The sequence below is a fragment of the Carettochelys insculpta genome, chromosome 1, assembly GCF_033958435.1.
Source record: "Carettochelys insculpta isolate YL-2023 chromosome 1, ASM3395843v1, whole genome shotgun sequence".
In the NCBI taxonomy this organism is placed as follows: Eukaryota; Metazoa; Chordata; order Testudines; family Carettochelyidae; genus Carettochelys; species Carettochelys insculpta.
This window is the reverse complement of record NC_134137.1, coordinates 374,392,158-374,418,145: the sequence shown is the minus strand read 5'-3', so window position 1 is coordinate 374,418,145 and position 25,988 is coordinate 374,392,158. Positions and strand designations below refer to the sequence as shown.

Sequence of the window (25,988 nt, the reverse complement as noted above, 5' to 3'; positions counted from 1 at the left end):
TGCTCGAAATGCTCCTCCTAATGCACCCTCGTATGCCAGTAGCCTTCTTGGCTACAAGGGCACACCATTTACTCATATCCAGCCTTTCATCCACCATAACCCCTAGATTCCTTTCCGTCGTACTGCTGCTGAACCAGTCGATCCCCAGCCTGTAACAATGTTTGGGATTCTTCTGCCCCAGGTGCAGGACTCTACACTTCTCCTTATTGAACCGCATCAGATTTCTTTTGGCTCAGTCCTCCAATTTATCCAGGTCCCTCTGGATTCTCTCTCTACTCTCCAATGAATCTACCTCTCCCCCTGGTTTTGTGTCATCCGCAAACTTGCTGAGGGTGCAATCCAGTCCTTCATGCAGGTCATTAATAAAGATGTTGAATAACATAGGCCCCAGAACCGAGCCTTGTGGCACTCCGCTTGAAACAGACTGCCATCCAGATACTGAGGCATTGACCACTACCCGTTGGCCCGACCATCAAGCCAGCTTTCTATCCATCTTATAGTCCAAGGATCCAATCCATATTTCCTTAATTTATGGACAAGAATGTTGTGGGAGACCATATCAAAAGCCTTGCTGAAGTCGAGATATATCACATCCACATTTTTGCATGTTTTTGTAATTAAGTAGTTTTTAAGTGAGGTGTAACTTGGTGTTTTCTCAACCAGTGGTACATGTACCCTTGGGGTATGCGAGGAACATCTGGGGTACTTAAACCTTTTTTTTTTTTTTTGAGGTATTTTATTTAAAAAAAATTGAGAAACACTGGGCTAGCTTACAATTTGCCCTAACTAGGATTTTGGAAGGTGGATAGGCAATAATACATCTGTCAAGCGGTAATGATGCACTTTTTGAACCCTTGTCAAGACAAGGCCTTCATGTGCTGAAAAGGTATGTCAGACCCGCACAGTGTGGTCCCTAATGGAATCTGTCCTTTCGCTCTTCCAGGTTCTGGGCAAGGATTGGGATTGGAAAACGGCACCAAAATTCACCTCACATTTGAATTTCATTTAAAGTACGCTCTTTGCTGTATAAAACAAAATCCTCGGTGTTGCTGGTAGTGTAAGTGTGGGGAGGTATGATTGCCATAATATTCTCCACAGAGAAGCCTAGTTATAAAAATTTAATTAAACTTTCTCAACATCTCAATATGTCAACCCTTGATACTGAGTCTGTCTCCACTTGACGTAAACAATGACGGACCGAAAAAAACAAAACCCTATATTTTTATTTTCAGAGCTTCTTCATGTATAGCTAAGAAAATGTGTTGGCTGTGTCTACCCTAGCAAGTTCTTTTGGAAAATCTTGCCCTTTCCCAAAAGAACACGTGGAGCATCTACACACAAAATGTGCTCTTTCGATCATCGCTCAAAAGAATATAGCTCTTCTTCCAGAAGCCCTCTTCATCTCCCAGATCAGGAATTGCACCTTCTTTAGAAAGCTTCTTTTGGAAAAAAAAGCACGTGTAGTTACTCTGCTGGCCCTTTTCTGAAAGAGCAGTCTTCATGGCACCAGATTTTTCGATCTCTGGCCCATTCTTTTGAAGGATGGGGCTGTGTGGATGATGTCTGTCGATAGAGCAGATTGATCTTTCAGTCCACTTTTTTGTGTATGGATGCACTCTTTCAAAAGAAGTTTTTTCAGAAGAGATCTTCTGGAAGAACGTCTTTCAAATGATCCCTGTAGTGTAGATGTAGCCATTGTGACTTGAATAGGAAGATCTTAATGTATTGTCCAGACAGAGAATGAATATTTGTAGCATTTCTCTGAGGATGGTGATGTCATCCCCATTCAGTAATAGGGGATATTAAGGCAGAGTGAAGTAATGTGAGTTGACCCAGGTTACACAGCATTTTTGTGACAGAGCTGAGAATAGAAGCAGGGCTAAACTTAGATCCAGACAGCAAATTCTTTACGTGCTCGTTTGCATCAGTTCCATTCTAGGTGTGCACATGCCCACCTCTCTGGTTGTCGGAAATTTTTGTCTCAGTGGTATATATAGAGTTGGCAGTGGTGTCACCATGCATACTGCACTCATGCATCAGCCTTAAGCCTTCTCAGTTCCTTCCGACCTCTTCTCATAGTTAGTGGGGTTGCCTTTCATTGTATAGCAAGGGCTAATGGTTTCATCACATATGACTCTGAGCCTTTGGATCTTATAAATACTTGTTTATAGTAATTAGTGTGGGTAGTTGTTAAGTATAGTTAAAATTTAGAGTTACAGCTGGGACTTGGCTCCAGACAGGGCCTGTCCAGATCTCCAAGGTTTAAACCCTGCATAGTCTGTAACAGGCCTATTTCGGTAAGTGACCCTCACAACAGCTTCCTCAAGTACATGGGGGCGATCTCTTGTGAAGGGCAAACTTATGCTCCAAAATATGTTAGTCTGTAAGGTGCCACAGGACTTCTTGTTTAACCTCTAACATGAGTAAAGTTAGTGCTGTTACATTTCCCTGTATTGTTACATTTTATTTAGAGTCCTGCAGCCGTTACTCAGTGGAAGTGTCATAGGTTCTGTCCAAGAGAATGCAAATGATTTTTCAAAAGTAAATTTTTAGAGGGGTTGTTTCAAAGAGTGATTTCTGTCTGATTATAGAGATTCTAATAAATGAGATATCTAGAAGAGAGAGGACTGAAATGAAAATTATATTACAGATTGAACCTCTCTAATCCAGAACTCCCTCATCTGGCAGCATCCATAATCTGTCATGATTTTATTTAGGTGGATGACCACTCGTTAGGGTTGTGGTCAAGTTTCTCATGGTCCCATAAAGTTGGTTTATAGCTAGCAGTCCTGGGTCTCAGTGTTTTGTGCTGTTGTTCAGCTGTAATTTACCCCTAAATGCCTTCTAAGAGGCCAGCAAGCAGAGAAAGTGTTGGTAATGTGTTAGACAATATTGATCTCCTGTGGTCTGGCAAATTCTCTCATTCGACACTGATCAAGAAGCTTGTTAGATACCTATGTAGTAATCTGTAATCGCATCTTCCTCTTACTGTTACCCTCGTCTGTTTCTCTTCTAGTTGCTTTGTATGCTTGTTACTCCCACATGTGTATTCCGGTCTTGAATTAGATCTTAAACTCTTTAAGATGGAGATTGTGGCCTTCCTGTGTGTTTTGTACAGTGCCTAGCTCAACTGGGTGCTGATCCTCTGAGCACACAGTAATATATTAAATCAGAAAAATGAATACCTAAAATCTGTACCATTAAGTATTTTACTTATACATACGTGAGAGTTGATAACTTGATTTGAATTTACCTTTGGAAAGTAGCAATTGAGCAAAATCCTAACTTACTCTCTCAAGTGCATCATATTACTGTAGGAGTCTTTCTTTTTAAAATGCTTAGTGATTGTCTAGCAAGTATAATTAAGTAACTTCTTTCATCAGAAGGTCTCCAAGTGACTCCTAAAAGGCTAGCAGATATTAAGTTTATTTGCACACTGGAGAAACTGAGCCACTAAAACAATTAATGACATGAATGAACTCAGAGAGTCAGTGACATGATAACACACAGCTCAGAACTCCTGACGCCCTGTTCCATTTTCTAATCACATGACTGCTGTGTTTCACAGTGCAACGTATGGTACACGTGTATCTTAAAACATAAATTACATAATTTTAAGTGTCTTCCATTTTAAACAGCTAGCAATAACATTTTTATGTGAATTAGAATATGGCATATTTCAGCACTGCTGTTCAGAGCATTGGGTTATCCAGCTAGGAAACAGGATTTTCTTTTTATTTATTATACGAAAAATGGTAGCTATCTGAAATGTGCCAACCCTCTTTAGTAAATAGCCTTGTAAACTTAAAGCTCAAACAGCCTTCTCCATACGCTCAGAGACCCTCATTTTCATTGCTGTCAGCCTGAGTGATATTTTAATTTTTCTGCCCTTAGAAAACTTCAGTCTCTTATCCAGTAGATAAATGAGAGAACCTCCAGGAAATGCTGCAGAATGTTTCTGTTTGCCAGTGCAATAAATGCAGAAGCAAATAAATGTCCTCTCCCATCAGGAGTAGGCGTATAATGAGTAAATGATAGGAAAAGGAATTCAGGAAACAAATGATCAGTCCAATCTACCACGACAAACAATTCCTTAATAACTTGGCCTTCAGTTGAATAAAGGGCTCTCTCCAGCAAAGGAGAACTGCTGAAGCTGAGCCCTGGAAACGGGTCATTTACATCCGGCAGTTGATAGATTTTTGTAGTGCTGTGTTTGTGGTTCACTGAGCAATAAGCTGTGATTCAGATGCATGAGGTTTTGGTGGATCGCCATTTGTGAGCGGGGGGGCGGGATATGTAGCTTGGGAATTTCATTCATTTTATTAATTTCAGGTTATAAGTACTGCATTTACATTAATTTTGTGTTGTTCATTACAGCAATTTCTTTCAAGTAACAGATGCATGTCAGTCTTTGGATGTTTGCATAATATCAGTTTTTATTCTTGCTTTCAGTATATAGGTCTTTTCCATTTTTTGGTGTCATTTTTAAAATGTATAAGTGGTCCCTGCCCCGAAGAGTTAACAGTCTAATGGTGGCATCATCTTTTCAGTGAGTGGTTTGTCAGAATAAAGAATGACTCAAGATGAATACCTCAAGAATTGGTCCTATATTAAACATACTATAACTGACAAGAGAGGCAGTGGAAAAGTAGGTACCATATGTAATATGATGTTGATTGTGAAGTGCATATTTAGCTTCTGCACTCAGGCTGGCTGCTGGCTTCAGTAAGGTTGCCTCTGGAGAGGAATCAATAGAACTGTGGTGCATTACATATGAGCAGTCTCTGCTGACCAGAGTAGAACTGCTCAAATGATTTTAAGAGTGAGAGAGGAGTGTTATAGAGGTACAGGAGGTAACAGGAAATAAAAGGCTAGGTGGAAACACCCCATAGTAGCTGCTCATGTGCTATTTTGACAAAATCAGAGCCATCTTTGATACACATCAACCCTGTATTCCCTTAAATGCCCAAATTCCCCACTCCTACATAAAAGAAGAGATTGGCAACTGGTTTTGCTGTTTCTATTGGACTTAAACATGCCAGTGTTTTTTGGCTTCTAAATCTGTTTATCTGTTCAGTATGAATAAGGTCCAATCAGGGTTATGGGAACTTGGTAGACTTACAGTAGAGCTGTATACCACAATCAAACAACATTTTTCATGAACCATCAGATGGAGGCTTGACAGGGTGTTGATGCATAGGTGATGCTGTGCTCTGGTATGTTGAATGCACCACAGAGAATCAAGCGTTCTAGCATCTCATGCCTTCTAAATCATAATCATTATACGTGAGAGCTTAGATCCACAGTATGCCTCTATTCACACACACGTTTCTGTGCTAGTCTTTCAAAAGGCCCTTCCTTTGAAATATGGGAAAATAATCAAGTCTTTGAAATGAATAGATTCTCTCCTGACACAATACACGCTATGTTGATGAAACTAAGAAATAGGCACAAATGAGAATTCAGACAAAGGGCATATACTTTGTCCCTTTATACATGCTTTTTTGGCATTTCAGCGTTTTTGGTTACTAGCATCACCTACTAAACGAGAAATTCTACTTGCATTCAGATTACTATTGTTGTGTTCTTCAGTACTTACTCTGTACAACACTGCTTAAAACATAAAACAGACATTCATTCCCACAAATAGTTTAGAGCAGCATTTCCCAAAGTGAGGTCCGCAGCCCAGTACCGGAGGTCCACAGCCCAGAACTGGTCATTTGAAAAAAAAAAAAAAAAAATACTGGTCCTTAGAAAATATACAAATTATCTCCTATGATCATATTAATTTGGTACATATTTGTATTTTCCTATGTAATTAAGGTAATTGCATAACTTAGGCACCTAAGTATTTTATATCAAGATTTATATTATTATCATAGAATCATAGAACACTAGGACTGGAAGGGGCCTCGAGAGGCCATCGAGTCCAGTCCCTTGCCCTGACGGGAGGACCAACCACTATCTACACCATCCCTGATAGACATCTATCTAATCTGTTCTTAAATATCTCCAGCGAGGGAGATTCCACAACCTCCCTTGGCAACTTATTCCAGTACTTGACCACCCTGACAGTTAAGAACTTTTTCCTAATGTCCAACCTAAACTTCCCTTGCTGCAGCTTAAGTCCATTGCCTCTTGTTCTCTCCTCAGAGGCCAAGAAGAACAAGTTTTCTCCCTCCTCCTTATGACACCCTTTAAGAGATCTGAAAACCGCTATCATGTCCCCCCTCAATCTTCTTTTTTCCAAGCTAAACAAGCCCAATTCTTTCAGCCTTTCTTCATGTCATGTTCTCCAGACCTTTTTATCATTCTAGTTGCTCTTCTCTGGACCTTCTGTAATTTCTCCACATCTTTCTTGAATTGGGGTGCCCAGAACTGGACACAATATTCCAGCTGAGGCCTAACCAGGGCAGAGTAGAGCGGTAGAATGATTTCTCTTGTCTTGTTCGCAACACACCTGCTAATGCATCCCAGAATCATGTTTGCTTTTTTTGCAACAGTATCACACTGTTGACTCATATTTAACTTGTGATCTACTAGAACCCCTAGATCCCTTTCTGCTGTACTCCTTCCTAGACAGTCTTTTCCCATTCTGTATGTGTGAAACAGATTATTCCTCCCTAAGTGCAGCACCTTACACTTATCTTTATTAAACTTCATCCTGTTTACTTCAGACCATTTCTCCAATTGATCTAGATCATTCTGAATTTTGACTCTATCCTCCAAGGTAGTTGCAACCCCTCCCAGCTTGGTATCATCTGCAAACTTAATAAGCGTACTTTCTATGCCAATATCCAAATCATTAATGAAGATATTGAACAGAACGGGTCCCAAAACAGACCCCTGCGGAACCCCACTTGTTATGCTTTTCCAGCAGGATTGAGCACCATTAACTACTCCTCTCTGGGTACGATTAGCCAGCCACTTATGCACCCACCTTATTGCAGCCCCGTTTAGGTTGGACTTGCCTAGTTTGTCGATAAGAATATTATGCGAGATCGTATCAAATGCTTTACTAAAGTCTAGGTATACCACATCCACTGCTTCTCCCTTATCTACGAGTCTCGTTATCGTGTCAAAAAAAGCTATCAGGTTGGTTTGACATGATTTGTTTTTTACAAAGCCATGCTGGCTGTTCCTTATCACTTTACTACCTTCCAAGTGCTTGCCGATGACTTCCTTAACTACCTGCTCCATTATCTTTCCTGGCACAGAAGTTAAGCTAACTGGCCTGTAATTTCCTGGGTTGTTGTTATTCCCCTTTTTGTAGATGGGCACTATATTTGGCCTCTTCCAGTCTTCTGGAATCTCTCCTGTCTCCCATGACTTTCCAAAAATGAGAGCTAACGGCTCAGCTACCTCTTCTATCAGCTCCTTGAGGATTCTAGGATGCATTTCATCAGGCCCTGGTGACTTGCAGACATCTAATTTTTCCAAATGGTTTTTAACTTGTTCTTTTTTTAGTTCAAAAACTAACTCTACCCCTTTTCCACTAGTATTCACTATGTCAGGCATTCCTTCAGTCTTCTCTGTGAAGACCGAAACAAAGAAGTCATTAAGCATCTCTGCCATTTCCAAGTTCCCCGTTACTGTTTCTCCCTCCTCACTGAGCAATAGCCCTACCCTGTCCTTGGTCTTCCTTTTGTTTCTAATATATTTGTAAAAGGCCTTCTTGTTACCCTTTATGCCTGTAGCTAGTTGGAGCTCATTTTGTGCCTTAGCCTTTCTAATTTTACTCCTGCATTCCTGTGTTATTTGCCTATGTTCATTCGTTGTAATTTGTCCCGGATTCCTTTTTTAGTTTGAGATCATGGAGGATCTCCTTGTTAAGCCAAGGGGGTCTTTGCCCATATTTACTATCTTTCCTACATAGGGGAATAGCTTGTTTTTGGGCCCTTAATAATGTCTCTTTGAAAAACTGCCAACTCTCCTCAGTTGTTTTTCCCCTCAGTGTTTCCTCCCATGGGATCTTACCTACCAGCTCTCTGAGTTTACCAAAATCTGCCTTCCTGAAATCCATCATCTCTATTTTGCTATTTTCCCTCCTACCAGTCCTTAGAATTGTGAATTGTATGATTTCATGATCACTTTCACCCAAGCAGCCTCCCACATTCATATTCTCGACCAAGTCCTCCTTATTTGTTAAAATCAAATCCAGATCAGTTTCTCCCCTGGTGGCTTTTTCAACTTTTTGGAATAAAAAATTGTCTCCAATGCAGTCTAAGAACTTATTGGATAGTCTGTGCCCCGCTGTATTAGTGTCCCAGCATATATCTGGATAGTTAAAGTCCCCCATCACCACCATTTATATACTATTATTATTATTGGAAATAAATAAACAGTGAATTTTTTTTTCACTTTTCATTCATTGTTTATATTTTTGGGCCGCAAAAAAAGGTAATTTAAAAAAAAAAAACAGGTTCCAACTATATGAAATTTGGGAAACCCTGGCTTAGAGTGTAGAGCCAGCGTACAATCTAAAAACATGGTGACATTTGGCAATAACTAAAATTGTAAATAGGTTATTTAGAGACTTTTAATTGCATACTGACCCACTATATACAAAGTATTTCCATTTTGTAAGTACATTGGACTGCAGCTTTTAACTGAAGCACAGGAGTGAGATCCAGGAATGCTGGGTTCTAATTCTGTCTCTACCTTAGACTTCTTGTGTGATCCCAGGCAAGTCACTTCATCTGTCTTTGGACTTCTTCCCCCCCATCTTTGTACAGTACCATTTGGCAAAGTATTATGAGACGTCATTTATAAATATTTGAAGGCCATTTGGGGTCGTCTTATAGATAATATAAAAGAATCAGTTATACTGTTTTCTCCACAGAAAAGCAAATAATTAAATTATTGTAGTACATGTTTAAAATACTAGATTTATGCAGGCAAACAAAATTAGTGTAAAATTTTATGGAATCAGTCTGTAAGAGAGATCATGAATCCTTTCCCTTCCCAGCACTCCTAATTCCAGCCATAGTATCTGTGCTTCTGGACCCACAAAATTCATTCAGTAAATTCCCGTTAATCAGTGCTTTAAACAAATTAGTAAAACTCAATATTCTTTAAATATTCTTTACATTCATCTCTTCTACTGTTTTCCTTGAATGGAGGCACATTTTTTCTTACTTTTAAATTGCAGACTGTTTAGGTGTGCAGGTCAAATTGTATTCTGAAGACTGCAGACTTTGTACTTTTTGCAACATTGGTAATTGTTGGGTTAGGGAAAGAGAGTTTGTCCTGTTTGGAGTATTGACACTTATTAATAAGAGTGGAAAAAATAGGTGCAGTAAATATGATTTACAGAAGTGAGAGCTAAGATTCTTAATAGATTAAATTAGGAGACATTAATGATGAAGTTACAAACAAGTTTCTGAGATCAGGGTAGCAATTTTAAATATTTGAGTTCAGGCTCTCTATTATATTCTGTTTTCAGGTCTTTCACTCCTTGGCCGTGTCTACACGTGCCCCAAACTTCGAAATGGCCACGCAAATGGGCTCATGGGAATAAGGGGACTTCGAAGTAGGCGGCGTCCTTTCTAAAGGGAGCCCCGTCTGGACGTGCTGCGCGGCGGCAAGGCGCGTCAATTTTGAAGCGCCGTGGCAGCCCGCATGCTAATGAAGCGCTGAATATGCATTTCAGCGCTTCATTAGTAAACTTCGAAATGGCCATTTGCATGGCCATTTCGAAGTTTGGGGCACGTGTAGACGTAGCCCTTGCCTTCTATGCATGAATGAAGTGACCCAAAACGGCCTATTTCTGACAGTGTTGGTTAATCTCAGCATTAGGAAGAAAGCATAGCAAGAGAAAAAGGGTTTTACCTCAACAAAAGATATAGGCTACGTCTACACGTGAAGCCTACATCGAAGTAGCCTATTTCGATGTGGCGACATCGAAATAGGCTATTTTGATGAATAACGTCTACACGTCCTCCAGGGCTGGCAACGTCGATGTTCAACATCGACGTTGCGCAGCACCACATCGAAATAGGCGCAGCGAGGGAACGTCTACGCGCCAAAGTAGCACACATCGAAATAAGGGTGCCAGGCACAGCTGCAGACAGGATCACAGGGCGGACTCAACAGCAAGCCGCTCCCTTAAAGGGCCCCTCCCAGACACAGTTGCACTAAACAACACAAGATACACAGAGCTGACAACTGGTTGCAGACCCTGTGCCTGCAGCATAGATCCCCAGCTGCCGCAGAAGCAGCCAGAAGCCCTGGGCTAAGGGCTGCTGCCCACGGTGACCATAGAGCCCCGCAGGGGCTGGAGAGAGAGCATCTCTCAACCCCCCAGCTGATGGCCGCCATGGAGGACCCAGCAATTTCGATGTTGCGGGACGCGGATCGTCTACACGGTCCCTACTTCGACGTTGAACGTCGAAGTAGGGCGCTATTCCGATCCCCTCATGAGGTTAGTGACTTCGACGTCTCGCCGCCTAACGTCGAAGTTAACTTCGAAATAGCGCCCGACTCGTGTAGCCGTGACGGGCGCTATTTCGAAGTTGGTGCCGCTACTTCGAAGTAGCGTGCACGTGTAGACACAGCTATAGAGTCCTATCTCTTACCTAAAGTCTTAGGTAGGATATCCGCACCTCTTGGGGTGGGGTTCAATCTGTTACTGAGCAGTCTCTGCCTCTCTCACCTCTGTTCTTCAGTGGCTTTCCTTTTATTCATGCCAAAGCTCTTTGTTGCACTTACTCTCTTGGATCCCCTGTGTTGTAGTTTCAGGCCAAACTGCTAAACTCAGCATAGTCAGAGACAAAAGTTCAGTGACAGACACCTGTATGATCTCGTAAATACTGGTAAATAGGGCTACCTGAATCTGTTCTATCCTGGGTACCAGTAAATATCCCCTATAATCATATAGCAAGCAACATTCAGACACAGCTTACAATATTCATAAAATATTAGAGACCATTCCCACGTTTCTCATACCACTCACCTTTGCTAAGGCTGTGGCTACGGCTACCATTTAAAATTTATTTGAAACTTCCTTGTTAATTTAATAAGTAATATGTTTAGATCCCAAAAATCTTCCCCAGAGACAAAATAGAGAGAGAGAGGGAGAGTGTTTTTCAGGTGCTTTTTTCTCACATAGTAAGAAGGCGCAGATGTACCTTTGCTTCAAAAGACAAAAGAAAATAGGAAGAGCTTTCGGGGAAGAATGGAAGTTGAAGAATTTTCAGTCTTTCCTTGTTTGGGAACTTGCATTAGGGTTATGCATTTTTTTCACTGAAGTGTTTCCATGAATCAACAGAAAAAGTGGTGGTGTATAAAATTGAAGGACTCCTTCACAAACCCTTCCAAGAAGTATGCTTTTATATGTTAAAGACGTGGGCCTTAAACAATATAGCCGTGTCTACACGTGCACGCTACTTCGAAGTAGTGGCACTAACTTCGAAATAGCGCCCGTCACGGCTACACATGTTGGGAGCTATTTCAATGTTAACATCAACGTTAGGCGGCGAGACGTCAAAGTCGCTAACCCCATGAGGGGATGGGAATAGCGCCCTACTTCGATGTTCAACGTCAAAGTAGGGAACGTGTAGTCGTTGCGCGTCCCGCAACATCGAAATTGCGGGGTCCTCCATGGCGGCCATCAGCTGAGGGGTTGAGAGACGCTCTCTCTCCAGCCCCTGCGGGGATCTATGGTCATCGTGTGCAGCAGCCCTTAGCCCAGGGCTTCTGGCTGCTGCTGCTGCAGCTGGGGGTCCGTGCTGCATGCACAGGGTCTGCAACCAGTTGTCGGCTCTGTGGATCTTGTGCTGTTTAGTGCAAGTGTGTCTGGGAGGGGCCCTTTAAGGGAGCAGCTTGCTGTTGAGTCCGCCCTGTGACTTTGTCTGCAGCTGTGCCTGGCACCCTTATTTCGATGTATGCTACTTCGGCGTGTAGACGTTCCCTCGCAGCGCCTATTTTGATGTGGTGCTGCGCAACATCGATGTTGAACATCGACGTTGTCAGCCCTGGAGGACGTGTAGACGTTATTCATTGAAATAGCCTATTTCGATGTCGGCTTCACGTGTAGACATAGCTTATATGTGCATTTGCAGTGATCTATGTAAAAATTAAACTACTCTTTTGGCAGTGGTAAATAGAATAAACGTTTACTGACTGCTAGTATGTTCTTTCTCTTTTGGTGCAGTCTTTAGGGATAGTAAGAGAATATAAGTGGTAGAATAAAGTGGAAAGTTGTAATTTTCAAGTAGCACAAATGTGGTGATTTCTTAGTGAATTCATCCACAGGAGAGAGCATGGAGTCAGCTCCATAAGTGCTGATGCTGAGAACTAAACTTGTCACTTCACACAGCACCCAAGAGAATGTAAAAATAAATATGGCAGTAGGCAGTGTTGCAAATAATTATTGTAACTTGAAGTAATTTTACAGTAAATTACATCTTGAAAGATATTTGCTAAATCTCGTAACTGTGAAATTACTGTTTTAGCAGTGTAGATTCGAAAGACCATGTCTAGGGCATGAGAATTTCATGTGATTTTATAGGTGAAGACTGTGTTGCAATGGAGTAAAACAAGGGCCAGGAGAACACTGAAAGTGTGATGCAAGTTCTAAAAACACTCATCCCTCATTAAACAAGTAGTTTATGGGTACTCGCTAAAATGAGTGATACACGTACCTACCTTTGTTCAGTAGACGAATGAACTTCCTCCCACTAATACGAACCCCACAGATCCAACCCACCACAGCCTTGACCCTCTCCTGCCAGCCCCGCAGATCCAACCCACCGCAGCCTGACCGCACACCCCCCCAGCAGTCCCATGGACCCAACCCACTGCAGCCTGATGCCCCCACCAGCTCCACAGACCCAACCTGCGTCAGCCTGACCCTGCCACCAGCCCTGCACACCCAACCTGCTGCAGCTTGAATGCCCTGCCTGCCCCACACCCCCAACCCGCTGCAGCCTTAAACCCTGCCAGCCTCACAGACCCAACCTGCCACGGCCTCATTTCCCCCCCGCCCGCCCCATGGACCCAACCCACTGTAGCCTTAACACCCTGCTCTCCTTGTGGACCCACCCTGTCGTAGCCTTAACTCCCTCACATCCCACAGACCCAGCCTGCCACCAGGTTTTAACCCTCCTTCCCGCTCATGGCCCCAAAATGCCCCCAGCCTTTAACTTTCTCCATCCCTGCCCCCCGACCCAAAGTTCACTTACCTTTCAAAACCAGTGCCACATGCTGCCACTCCTTTGCCGAATTACAAGCACTTGGAATTAATCAGAGACTTTTAGATGTATTTTAATGGGAATTTAGTGTCCTTCTTACAAGTTTTTGCCTTCGAGCAGAAAGTTGAGAACTAGTTGTGCTCATATAGCGAGGGATGAGTGTATTTGAGTATTCAGCAAAGACAACTGAGTACAAGAAGGAAAATGCAAGAATCAAAATTTCAATGTTCATGATAATGGCATAGAGTATGCTTATAAAGTTTGCAGAGGATGCCAAGCTGGGAGGGGTTGCAAGTGCTTTGGAGGATAGGTTTATAATCCAGAATAAAGTGGACAAATTGGAGAAATGGTCTAAAGTAGATAGGATGCAGTTCAAAAAGGACAAAAGCAAAATACTTCACTTAGCAAGGAATAATCACTTGCACACATGCTAAATGGGAAATGACTGTCTAGGAAGGAGTGCTGCAGAAACATGTGTAGGTGTCATAGTGGACCATATGCCAAACATGAGTATGACACAGTTGACCATATGCCAAACAACAGTATGACACAGTTGCAAAAAAAGCAAACATCATTCTGGGAGGTATTAATAGGAGAGTTTAAGCAAAACACGAGAAGTAATCCTTCGATTCTGTTCTGTGCTGATTAGGCCTTAACTGAAGTACTCTGTCCAGTTCAGGGAGCCACATTTCGGAAAAGATGTGGACCAATTGGAGAAGATATAGGGAAGAGCAACAAAAATGATTAAAGGTCTAGAAAACATGAGCTATGAGGGACAACTGAAAAAATTAAATTTCTTTAATTTGGAAAAGAAAAGACTGAGGGGATGTGATAACAGATTTCAAGTACATAGAAGGTTGTTACAAGGAGGAGGGAGAAAAATTGTTCTCCATAACCTCTAATGATCATGATTGGGCTAGAAGCAATGGGCTTAAATTGCAAGAAGGGAGGTTTAGTTTGGGCATTGGGAAAAACTTCTTAACCATCAGGGTGGTTAAGCACTGGAATAAACTGCATACGGAAGTTGCAGAATTTCCGTCACTGGCGATCTTGAAGAGTGGGTTAGACAAATACCTGTCAGAGATGATATAGATGGTGTGTGGTCCCGCCATGAGTGCCAGGGACTGGACTTGTTGGTTTCTTCCATTTCTATGATTCTGTGTACATCCATCCATATACTGTGGTAATGAATGTGGTATAGTAATGCAATGTGCAGGTAACAAGGGAAGGAGAATTAAGTATATTTGTGGCAGGAAATGTCACACTTAGAAAAGTGTGTTCTGTTGCACACAGTTGTCCCCAAAAATGCTGTTTAGCACTTATATTATGGATGCATCAAAAGGCCACAACTAGGTAGGCTCCATTGTTAGAGGGTATGGTAGCTATATATAATAACAGTCCCTGTCCCAAATAGCTTACAGTATAAAGTAGTGATGGACAACCTGCAACTCATCTGGGTTCCATGTGCCCACCCTTTTTCTGTCCCCCCTCCCTCACTGCACATGTGGAGCTCCATGAGTCAGCTGATTTGCATTGCTCAATCTCTGAGAGGGAGGGTAAGGAGTGAGGACGGGAGCGTGAGTCAGCTAATTTGTGGTGCTCCAGAAGTTCTGGGAGGGGACAGGGAAGGCACGTGCTTGTTCGAGGAGGTGGGGAAGAGGCTGGGTAGGGATTTGATATTGTAAAGTGAGTGTAATTTTGTTTAATTATTTGAAGTTGATGGTATTTGTATTAATATATAAATGAGTAGAGCATTTCTACTTGTTTTGGAATATCCAGCATTCCATGTGTTAGTGTATTTCATCATATTATGGGGGTCATAGTTAGTGCATATGACCTCCTTTCATTCTTGAAGACCACTGTGATGGAGGGCCATTCATGCGACCCACTCAATAGCCTTGATTGCCCATGAAGAAGATCAGTCCTGGTGGACAGCTCCCAGACAAGAATTGAGGGGTCAGTAGACCTGTTTCATGCTGGAATGAGCAGCACAGAAGCAGATTCTTAGGTCCTGGGATCCATGCCTAAAAAAATATAAAGCAACCATAAGAAAAGGATGTTTGATGGTGTTTTTTTAGTTTTCACAGAAATGCACTGGAACAGTAAGTGACAACAGATCGTAAAATTGGAAAGGTGGCTAAAAATTTATGCAGACTCATAGATAGTATATTGTAGATCTCTGAAGAAGATAGGTTCTGCATGGATAGAATGCTCTCTTTGAACTGTCAGGGTAACAATAATTAGTTTTAGTGGAAAAAAAGGAACTTAATGGTAAGGTTTAAAAGTGTTGTTGGGAGAAGTGTATGCAGAAGACCGCTGAGTGTAAAATAGAAAACACCTGCGATCAGCAGTTGAACGAATAAGAAGCTGTTTGGGAAGACTTTATAAGAGTCAAGGCTTGAAGGAGAAAACAATAATCTTGGAAGGAAAATAATGAGGAAATACACTGAAACCTGAAGAGTTGTGAATTTACATATGTAACACTAAGGGCTTGTCGACACTAGCTCCCTAGTTTGAAGGGAGCATGGTAAGGTTGGTTCCTTTGAAAATCAGGTCAAAAACATAAAATTAAAAGTTCTTCCCCTACCTCGCCAAAAGAATTAATGCAATCATGGTCAGATACAAATTCATTCAATAATAGCTACAAATACAATGAGCCTCCCCAATTCCTTCTGTAATAACTTTCTCAATGTTATTTCCATCACTGTGCCTAGTGCAACCAAAATAAATGTTTGCATCCACTATCAGTCTCTAAGGTGCTACAGGACTGCTTTTTTTTCTTGAGTACCTATGCGGTAACTAGGGAGGCATTTACAGATCTCAAAAAACAATGGAGGTGTGATGCTTAAATTGTGAATCAGCTTTCATCCCAAAGGATCCCAGTGCATTTTATAAATGTATGTTCAAACTGAATATAATGGAATTTAAAAAACAAAACAAAACTGAAAGAAAACCACCTCTGGAGTAAAATGTGTCAGCTGATTAACATTCAGCAACACTTCTATATGGTTTAGGTCAAGTAGTAAACAACTCACTACAGTGGAAACACAATTAAGCAGAACATAAATATAAAAGAACAGATTTGACCAGGACTCTAAGGTTCATACACTAAATCTTGCTAACAGTACTGTGTGTTCTTTAATGCTCATCACTGGTCACAACTTGTGTTTTATATCCACGGAAGAACAATACAGAGCTCCTAAGAATATGCTGAAGGTAGTGATTCAGTATTTATTTAGCAGGAAGGGGGATACCCCTTGAATCACCAATGCTGCACTTCTGCAATACCTGTATGCTCCTTGAAGATCGTCCACTGACCCTGGCATCCCTCATCTTATTGTACCTGATAGGATCACATAACGGTCTTACGATAGCTATTTCTAATAGGGCAGTGAAATTCCATCACCAAGGGTGGAATAATTTCATGAGCTGTTAAGAAAAACTGACAAGATGGAACGTTTAAAGTTTGGGCGCGCGCGCGCGCGCGCGCACACACACACACACACACACACACACACACACACACACACACAGAGAGAAGGTGACCTTCTAATTAAAACCACAAGACAGTCATGAATTATGATATATCTCAAGAACCTGTGCAAAATACATTTGCTAAATATCACTAACTGTACAGAGGCAATTTTTTTCCACCTGAATGGTAAATTTGCTAAAAGTACAGTCCTAGTGCTTATTGGCAAATTCAGGTCAAATTCATAAATAAAATGCAGGATTGCTTTTGGTGCTGTTTCTTTTAATGCTGTCCACCAGTTTTGCATCAAATCAACATTTCACATTTAAGCATCATTTTGAAATCTTTCACCGTTCCTTAGAAGTTTTTGGTATGAACTTATTTTCTAATACAAAACTTTTAAATCCCTGTTACCCAGTAAAGGGAATTCTTACCTTTTCCCTGAACGAAATGTGGATTTCACTGCTTCTGTTGGAAGAAGATTATTGCAAAGTCTGACCCAATTAGAATGTTTCCTAAGTCTGTAAGATCCACTAAGTTTTAGAACACCTTTTAAAAAATTACAGACTACAAAAAAGTATTAAATGAATGCACCATCACCACTACTCAGTCATCTGGAAATGGTTACATCCTAACTTCTGTTGCTTCAGTGTTTCATAAATTCCATTGCCAGATGAGACCATTGTGATTTTTTTTTTGTCTGACCACCTGCATAATACATGCCATAGAACATCCCGGAAATAATGCCTTTGAACTGTATCCTCCAATTTAGCCTTTGAGTACGTCCTCTAAAATTCAGTCATGTTTGATGGAGAAGCCAACCAGTGATAAATTGTTCAGGTGATTAATTATTAGTCTCACTGGAACAAAACCAAGAAGAGAGACCTGCAGGACTCCAGTAAATACATCCTTCCAGTTTGTGTTATCCACTGATGTCTAGTCTTTTGAGTATAATTTTCCAATTACTTCTGCACCCACTTTGTAGTAGCCTCATCTAGCGCCCACTTTCCTACCTTGTGTATGAGAATATCAACTGAGTGTGTCAAAAACCTTTCTAAAATGAAGGTGTACTCTACCCTGGGCAGTGAAGTTCCACTGGACACTGTGCGGCAGCTGAGAAGTTTCAAAGAGGTAGCCATGTTAGTCTGTTTCATCAAAAATTGTGAGTCCTGTAGCACCCATTGTTTTTGCTTTACAGCTGCAACTGGACCTCATAGTGTAGGTTATTACATATATTTGAGCTAATGGATCTCTCTCCAAAATGTCTGTGCTAGTCCTTCCCCCGGACCATACCCCTCTGAAGGGCTCTGGACAGAACCACATCAAAGCATTACTGTATACACAGCGAATTCACTTGGTTGACTCTCAGTGCTGAGGTCTGTCTTTAATGTCCATGGTGAAACTGTGGTGATTTCATTGAGGGCCAAATGTTTTCATTCCTGATGAGGCCAGCCTCAGCTGAATACAGCAATATTTCTGTCAATTCTTCAGTTACCTCCATTTTTTTCCTCTCACAGCATGTTAGTTTTGGTAGCCATGTCTGTTCATCAGATACAGCATACTTCTTTCTGTAGCCTCTCCCTCATCTAATGTTACATTGTCTGCCACAATTCACCTCTCTGATTCAAAGAAACATTTTTAGGTTCCAAAATTAAACAGAAAATCACTGTTTCCTGTGTGTATCACAGTAGCTGATAAAACCTTTTACTATATTTGATCTTCAAAAGATGGTATTATGAAGTCCTTTATGTCATAGTTTGATAGATTCCATTGCTCACAAAGGCCTGTTCTGATTATCTAGTCTGATTTTCTGTGTATCGCAGACCTTCTCCCAAAATGATTCCTCCAACATATCTTTTAGAAAATCATCCAATTTAAAAATTCAGAAATTGTCACTGGTGGAATAACCACCATGATGTTTGGTAAATTGTTCCAGAGGTAAGTTACCCTCACTTTGTTTCCAGTTTGACCTTATCTAGCTTCCTCTCCCAGCGTGGCTTGTGTTACACCTTTCTCTGCAAAATTGAAGAGCCCAATGCTAAATGTCTGTTCCCCATGTAGATACTTAAGCCTATAATCAAATCACCTTTTAAACCTTCTATGTATTAAGCGAAGTAGAGCGAGTTCTATGACTCAATCACTGTAAGGCATATTTTCTAATCCTTTCATCAATTATGTGGCTCTTTTGTGAACCCCGTGTAGTTTATCAGTGTCTCCCTCAATTGTGGGTGCCAGGACTGGACACATTTCAGTAGTGGTTACAGCAGTTCACCATTTGTAAAAGAGGTATAATAATACCATCTTCCAGTTTAATTACACATTTAAGGTGTGGTGAGGGCACAGTAGAAAATCCCACAAAGCAATGGATAATTCTGTGTTCAATGCAGAGTTTGGGTGGTGTGCACTTAATAATGTATGGGGGCCACATATTGAGCAATGAGGATAAAAAATATTGATTAGCTTAGCTATCCACTCAGTAAATACAAGGGAGCACTGATTAAAGAAGGGGATGTGTGGGAAGAGTTTGCGATCATAATGCACATTCATGAGGAAGCAGAGTTAATGTTGCACAGAATTAATTCTGGTGTTTTGTAATTTTTGAGTACTTGAGTGTGTTACTGTGATGTTCTTTTAGCATGTTGATTTTCTGGTATGTAATAAATATAGTATATGTGTGCACATATAATAGACACATTTGTGTCTTGAAGGCTATTCTTCGTGAACATTAGGAGAAATAAAAGCTATTATTAATTAAACCGTTACTCTACTAGTCCATTACTGGACAGTGCAGTAATGTTATTTCTAATTGAGAGCATGTTATAGCAAGCGTGAACACTTCTAGTCAATATTCTCAGCATTCGCTGCTGGCGAAATAATTCTAAGATGTGGGAAGGATTTTTAAGAAATAATTTCATGTCTGAATTTTAAATAATAGCTACATGAAAGAAAATCCTGAGTGAATTCTGACAGGAAGATATTATGTAGCAACACATAGTAAACTCAATCTGAGATGACAAATGGCTCCACAGTAGCAGCTCATTTGATCATTCAAATGGCAATTAAAGAATAGAACAAGTACACTCAGAATATTGTCTGTGTGTCAGAAATGTACCTTCATGCTTGAAAATGATAAAAAATTACAATCGATCCTTACAACTGTTGTGTTCATCTTTATTGATCAGTCACAAGAAAGATAAATTGCAGCCCAAATAAGATTATAGTAAATGTTAGCATCGAAGGGGACTATGGGATGATAGAGGGCTATTCATCATTTCAAATAGTGACCTGTCCACACTCACGCCATAGTCAGTATACTGTCTAATTACATACCTATTGATTTTATCTACATCCAAGAAAAGAGGCTGTGATTGTCATTGGGCAGAAAAGATTGCTTAAATTTAAAGGGGTCATTGGTGTGAAGACGATTCCATTTTCATTTTCTTACTGGCCAACAATGATTTATTAAAAAACATGCTACCTCCAGTCATGTGCATGAAACCTCAGTTCCCATACAAATGAATTATTAGGTCTGGATCACAGAAGCAGAACTGCAGCAGACCCCACCATGCTTTCTATGATCAGTTTGTGCTTTTGACTGTGGTACATTTTACACAGTTTGTTATAATTTGTGGTAATGTTTTGACTTGAAACATAATTTCACCCTTCTTTTGAGTTTAGTATTCTTTTCTGTGATTTCTGAAGAGGTTAAGTTAAGTAAATTATTGGGAAAATCTTTAGAAGACACAGGAGCTCAGGTGATGAAATGTCTACTTTTATCTTTCAATAAAGAGTTGCTCTTTTAGTATTAAGTGAAATAAGTTTGCGGTTTTGGACCTGTCATCCTTATAGTAACCCATTTTGTGACTTTTCTTACAACTTCATTTGGCATGGATAGCACTTACTAAGGAGAGCTCTTGTGAGCCACTGATTATGAAGACCAAATCCGCTGTTCAGTTCAGAGAAGGATGATCCCTCAAGATCAAGACTGAGGCCTTTACAAGTTCAGTTCACAAAAAAATCACGGTTACATTCACTTCCAATTAAATAATACAGGTTAAACCTCTCATCTGTGGGGAAGGAATAAGTTCTGAGCTATCTAGAAAAACTAGATTTATACAAATCCAGGGGTCTGGATTTTATGCACGCAAGCGTGCTGAGGGAATTGGCAGATGTCATTGCTGAACCTTTGGCCATTATCTTTTAAGACTCTGGGAGAGATCCCAGATGACTGGAAAAAGGCAAATGTGAAGGAAAGGAGGACAATCCAGGGAACTATAGACCAGCCAGCCTTACCTCAAACCTTGGGAAAATACTGGAGGGGCTCCTCAAAGAATCCATTTTGGAGCGCTTGGAAGATGGAAAAGTGATCAAAAGTAGCCAACATAGATTCACCAGGGGCAAGTCCTGCCTGACCAATCTGATTAGCTTCTATGACAAGGTAACAGGCTCTTTCGACATGGGGAAGTCAGTGGACGTGACATACCTTGACTTCAGCAAACCTTTTGATACAATCTCCCACAGCATTCTTGCTCATATGTTAAGGAAATACGGATTGGATCCTTGGACTATAAGATGGATAGAAAACTGGCTTGAGAGCTGGGCCCAACAGGTAGTGGTCAGTGCCTCAATATCTGGATGGCGGTCTGTTTCAAGCAGAGTGCCGCAAGGCTCGGTTCTGGGGCCGATGTTGTTCAGCATCTTTATTAATGACCTGCATGAGGGACTGGATTGCACCCTCAGCAAGTTTGCAGATGACACAAAACTAGAGGGAGAGGTAGGTACATTGGAGGGTAGAGAGAGAATCCAGAGTGACCTGGATAAATTGGAGGACTGGGCCAAAAAAAATCTGATGCTGTTCAACAAGGAGAAGTGTAGAGTCCTGCTCCTGGGGCAGAAGAATCCCAAGCTTTGTTACAGGCTAGGGACCGACTGGCTCAGCAGCAGTACGACGGAAAGGGACCTAGGGGTTATGGTGGCTGAAAGGCTGGATATGAGTAAACAGTGTGCTCTTGTAGCCAAGAAGGCTAACAGCATACTAGGGTGCATTAGGAGGAGCACTTTGAGCAGATCTAGAGAAGTGGTTGTTCCCTTCTATTTGGCATTGGAGTGGCCACATCTTGAATATTGTATCCAGTTTTGGGCCCCTACTATAAAAAGGATGTGAATGTGTTGGAGCAGGTTCAGCGGAGGGCAACAAAAATGATTAAGGGTCTGGAGCACAAGACCTGTGAGGATAGGCTGAGGGATTTGAACTTGTTTAGTTTACAGAAGAGAAGACTGAGGAGTGATTTAATAGCAGCCTTCAACTTCTTGAAGTGGAGCTCTAAAAAGGAGGGTGAGAAACTGTTCTCAGTGGTGTCAGATGGCAGAACAAGGAGTAATGGTCTGAAGTTGAAGAGGGAGGGGTGTGGGTTAGATATTAAGAAAAACTACTTCACGAGGAGAGCAGTGAAGCATTGGAATGCGTTGCCTAGAGAGGTGGTGGATTCTCCATCTGTCGAGGTGTTTAAGTCCCGGCTTGACAAGGTCCTGGCTAGGATGACTTAGTGGGGGTTGCTCCTGCTTGAAGCAGGGGGCTGGACTAGATGACCTCCTGAGGTCCCTTCCAGCCCTAGGATTTTATGACTCTATGACTCTCTCGTCCAGCACCCTTGGGACCTGACTTGTGCCGGATGAGAGAATTTGGTGGACGGTCAGTATTTTCTAGCACATTTCCAACATTTCCACTGTTTACTGCGCTCTTAGAAGACATTTAGGTGTAAATTACAGATAAATAACAGCACAGAATGCTGAGAGCCGGGACTGGTGGCTGGAAACAAACTTTGAGACCTCGGGGAAACTTGACTACATCTATGATAAGCAGTCCTCTGGCTAACTAAATTCATGCCAGATTATGGATGTTGCCAGATGAGTTCTGAATTATAGAGGTTCAATCTGTAGTCTCTTTCCCAAAAAAGAAAGTCTAGGATGAGTTTCCATGGACTGTGTTGTGGCCATCTAAGTAGATTAAATGTTTTATGGATACCATAGTAATTAACTTTGCACTGTAACACTGATGCGTAAAGTAGACTATTCACCTCAATTTTAAAAAGTCTGTGTGTAAAAATGGAATACATGATATCATGGTGTTGGCATGATTTTTGTGATTCCGCATTACTCAAGAGTGTCAGTGCCATAAACCCGTTCTACCAAATGCCAGCAAACCCATCACACCAACCCAAATGCTCTGTATATGCCTCGTGTGTTAAAGAAAAACTAGTTTAAAGATGTTTTGAACAATTTTATATAACTGACTGCATTTTTTTTTTATTTTTTTCCTACTGTAATACCAGGTGCTCGGGTTATCTATCCTAAGTCCAACTGTGCTGACATGGAGTTCAGATGAGCGTACATCAAGCCATAAAAACCTCTGTAAGAATAGAAGGAGTACATTAACGAGACATAAAATGTCCGACCTTGCTAGTTACTTGTCTTAGACTGTTGTATGTCCCCCTGTGAAGTGCTGACTTTTTAGGGTATAGAAAAGGTTTTTTTATGGCCAATGGGTTAAATCTTGGCTGTCTTGCATTTTGAAAGTTAATGAGTGGGGAGGCATTCCACAGTTTAGGGAAGATGAGAATACATTTCTGGAGAGACAAGATGAGTGAGACACTGTGCCCCGTACACTGTATATTATAACACTGTTTCCCAAAGCAATACGCTGACACCCCCATATTTATCAGAGTGATATTACTGACAAATTTTGTACCAAGTATTCCGTGCAAGGTATGATTCTGAAAGTCTTGATCTGTTGAACATTAATATCCTGTGAGATTGTATGTGCTGTCATTTATACCCCCAGAGTGGGATGTGCACTTGACTAAGTGATCATCGATTTCTTAGCTGAGGTCTCGCACACTGGGTTGATGTCAGCGTCTGTATGAAGCTATAGCTGGGTTTGCCCTGCATGTCTATGTGCTGGTAAAGTGCAGCCTGCAGCTCAGGGGAAGCTTGGCAGTGTGCATAGCACTACAGAATAAAAGAAACCCAGGTTGATGGGTCAGGCAAGTTCATTGGTACCCCAGTTCCAAATGGCACCCCAAGGAGAACCTGCCACAATGCCCTGATGCTGGACTCCTATGCTGATGATTCCTTTGGGGTGGCAGTCTTCTGCTTTGTTCCACTATCTGTTCTTGCATTCTCCTCTTACATAGTGCATATCCGTTACCCATAGTGCAATACAGTAAGTAGGGAACATCACTCCAAGAAGGAGAGGATTAAGAATTGTGGCCTCTGTTGTATTCCGCTATCCCTGCTCCTTCCCCTCCACTTGAGATTCTACCTGATTTGCTGTAGAAAAGGAACTAGAAAGTTGGTCAGTCCAGTCTATCCTTTTATCTTTTTGAACGGTGGCAAGAGGTAAGCAGGGCGCATGTGCTAACCGGGAGGTTCTACTTTAAAATTTTCATACATAAAAATAAAGATTCCTCGCCAATCGTGAAAAAATCTATGGATCACTCAATAATGGCAGCAGCCTTCTGATTTGTGTTCCAGCCATCCTCGTCCTTCCAGTTTTTCCTTAAAACAGATTTTTAATGTAGCCTTCATATTATACAGAGAACTAGCACAGGTTCAGAATTTTTTACTAAAAGCTTTATTATCAGAAAATGCAGATTTCTTGAAAGTGAAACTTTTTGGGGGAAAGAGTCAATTTCTACTAAAATTGTGATGCAAAAATTGAGGATGGTTTATAAATTGTCAATATGTTTTATTTCAACATTTTCCAAGTGATGAATTCTAGCTTTATGACTTTAAATAGGCTTTGTGTAGAAATTTAAGCTAGAATAAAGTGGAAACTGAAATGAAGCATTTTGATCCAAACCAATTTTTGGGGGAATTTTGGTTTGCAAACATTTTTGAGATTTCAACTTATCCTGAGTCAGGATGGAAACTTCTTTTTTATAGTAAATATCTTCTCTGGATAAGAAAATTTTCCGTTTTAGCTCTGCAGTGGACTGCTCATGCTTCTGCTTCTGCTTCATCTTGTACTTCAATGGTTATCCCACCTTTTATTTGTCAGAATTATTCTGTAAGATGTACAGTGTGGGGCTTGGGTTTCTTATACATTCTGTACAGAGCCGGGTGTGTTTTCACAACTGTATAAATATTGGTTAGGTCATTAAGCTTTCGCTTTTCTTACCTCTTTTCAGAGTGCACAATTCTACAAAGTAACCACAGAGCAATACCAAAAAGCTGTAAAAGAAGTGGAAGCCAAGTTCAAGTAAGATTTTTTCCCCCTATTAATTTTGAGTATGTGAATCTGGTGAGGCTGTATTCATACTAAAATAGGCAAAAAATTCTCCACCTGACCTAGCAGTCTGTGCTTGGAAGTTGGAAATTAAAATATATTTTTGCAGGGATGGTTGTTGAATGAATTTTTATGAAAAGTACTGGCCAATCCTTGTTGTATTATGTGCCAGGATTGTGTAGAAGTTGACAGCACAGTTAGTATTGTATTTATTTATGGCTGATTTTACATAAGAAATTATTTGAAAAACTCTACTCCATAAACATGCATCTTCATTAACGTAATAGCAGGTAAGGTAGCCCCCCTTGCATTTCAGTAGTATTCATCCCATTCTTGTTTAGCATAAAAGGTATTCAAATCAGTGATTTAACTTTGCCTTTAATAGTGAAGGTCAGGATGAATTATTATTAGACCTGAGGATGGTTAAATGAAGATGGAGTAATTGATGGACCAAAGAGACTCTGGCCCCTTAGCTTTGGACTTTCAGTTTCTGCCAATTCTTCCATTAAGCAGAAAATGCCATTCATCATTTTTATGTGAGTATGAAAATAACCTTTTTACAATCCTTTGCTTTTACCATCTACCAATAGATACTATATTTAAAAATTATGGAATTGTGGCCATATTTTGGATGATGGTGTGGAAGCCTATGTAGAGCTCTAATACCTTGCCCCCCAGCTACATCTGTTTATGGTAGCTTAATAAAATAAATCTTTTAAATCCTTAATATAAAATAACCACTATACATTTCAGCAGTTGGAGCTGTTTGTCATTTCATTATGTATTCACTTACACAATATTTGGGAATATTTTTAGTTTAATGTTATGTTGATTTAGTGCTAGTTAAAGGTACCAGGCTGGCAGCCTTATGGACTGAAAATTTCTGGCTATCAAACAAATACTGATTGAAACATAGAATGATTTTATGCCTCCACATTGATGTGGAGGGACTGACATGAGTACATTACTAACTGTGCTGTCAGTTAGGGGTAAGAAGATGGTTAGGTTCTATTGTTCATTCAGTTGTTCCCTACTT

At 40.8% G+C, this 25,988-nt stretch overlaps 1 protein-coding gene across 2 annotated transcripts in view; it reads left to right on the top strand.

Moving 5' to 3' along the window:
• The window catches only part of CHCHD3 (coiled-coil-helix-coiled-coil-helix domain containing 3), a 302,128-nt gene that overhangs the window by 223,768 nt on the left and 52,372 nt on the right, over nucleotides 1-25,988 (top strand). For both annotated transcript variants that reach the window (XM_074975750.1, XM_074975741.1), the window contains exon 6: nucleotides 24,855-24,925. In XM_074975750.1, coding sequence (XP_074831851.1) covers nucleotides 24,855-24,925 — 71 coding nt within the window. The remainder of the gene's footprint in view (nucleotides 1-24,854; nucleotides 24,926-25,988) is intronic.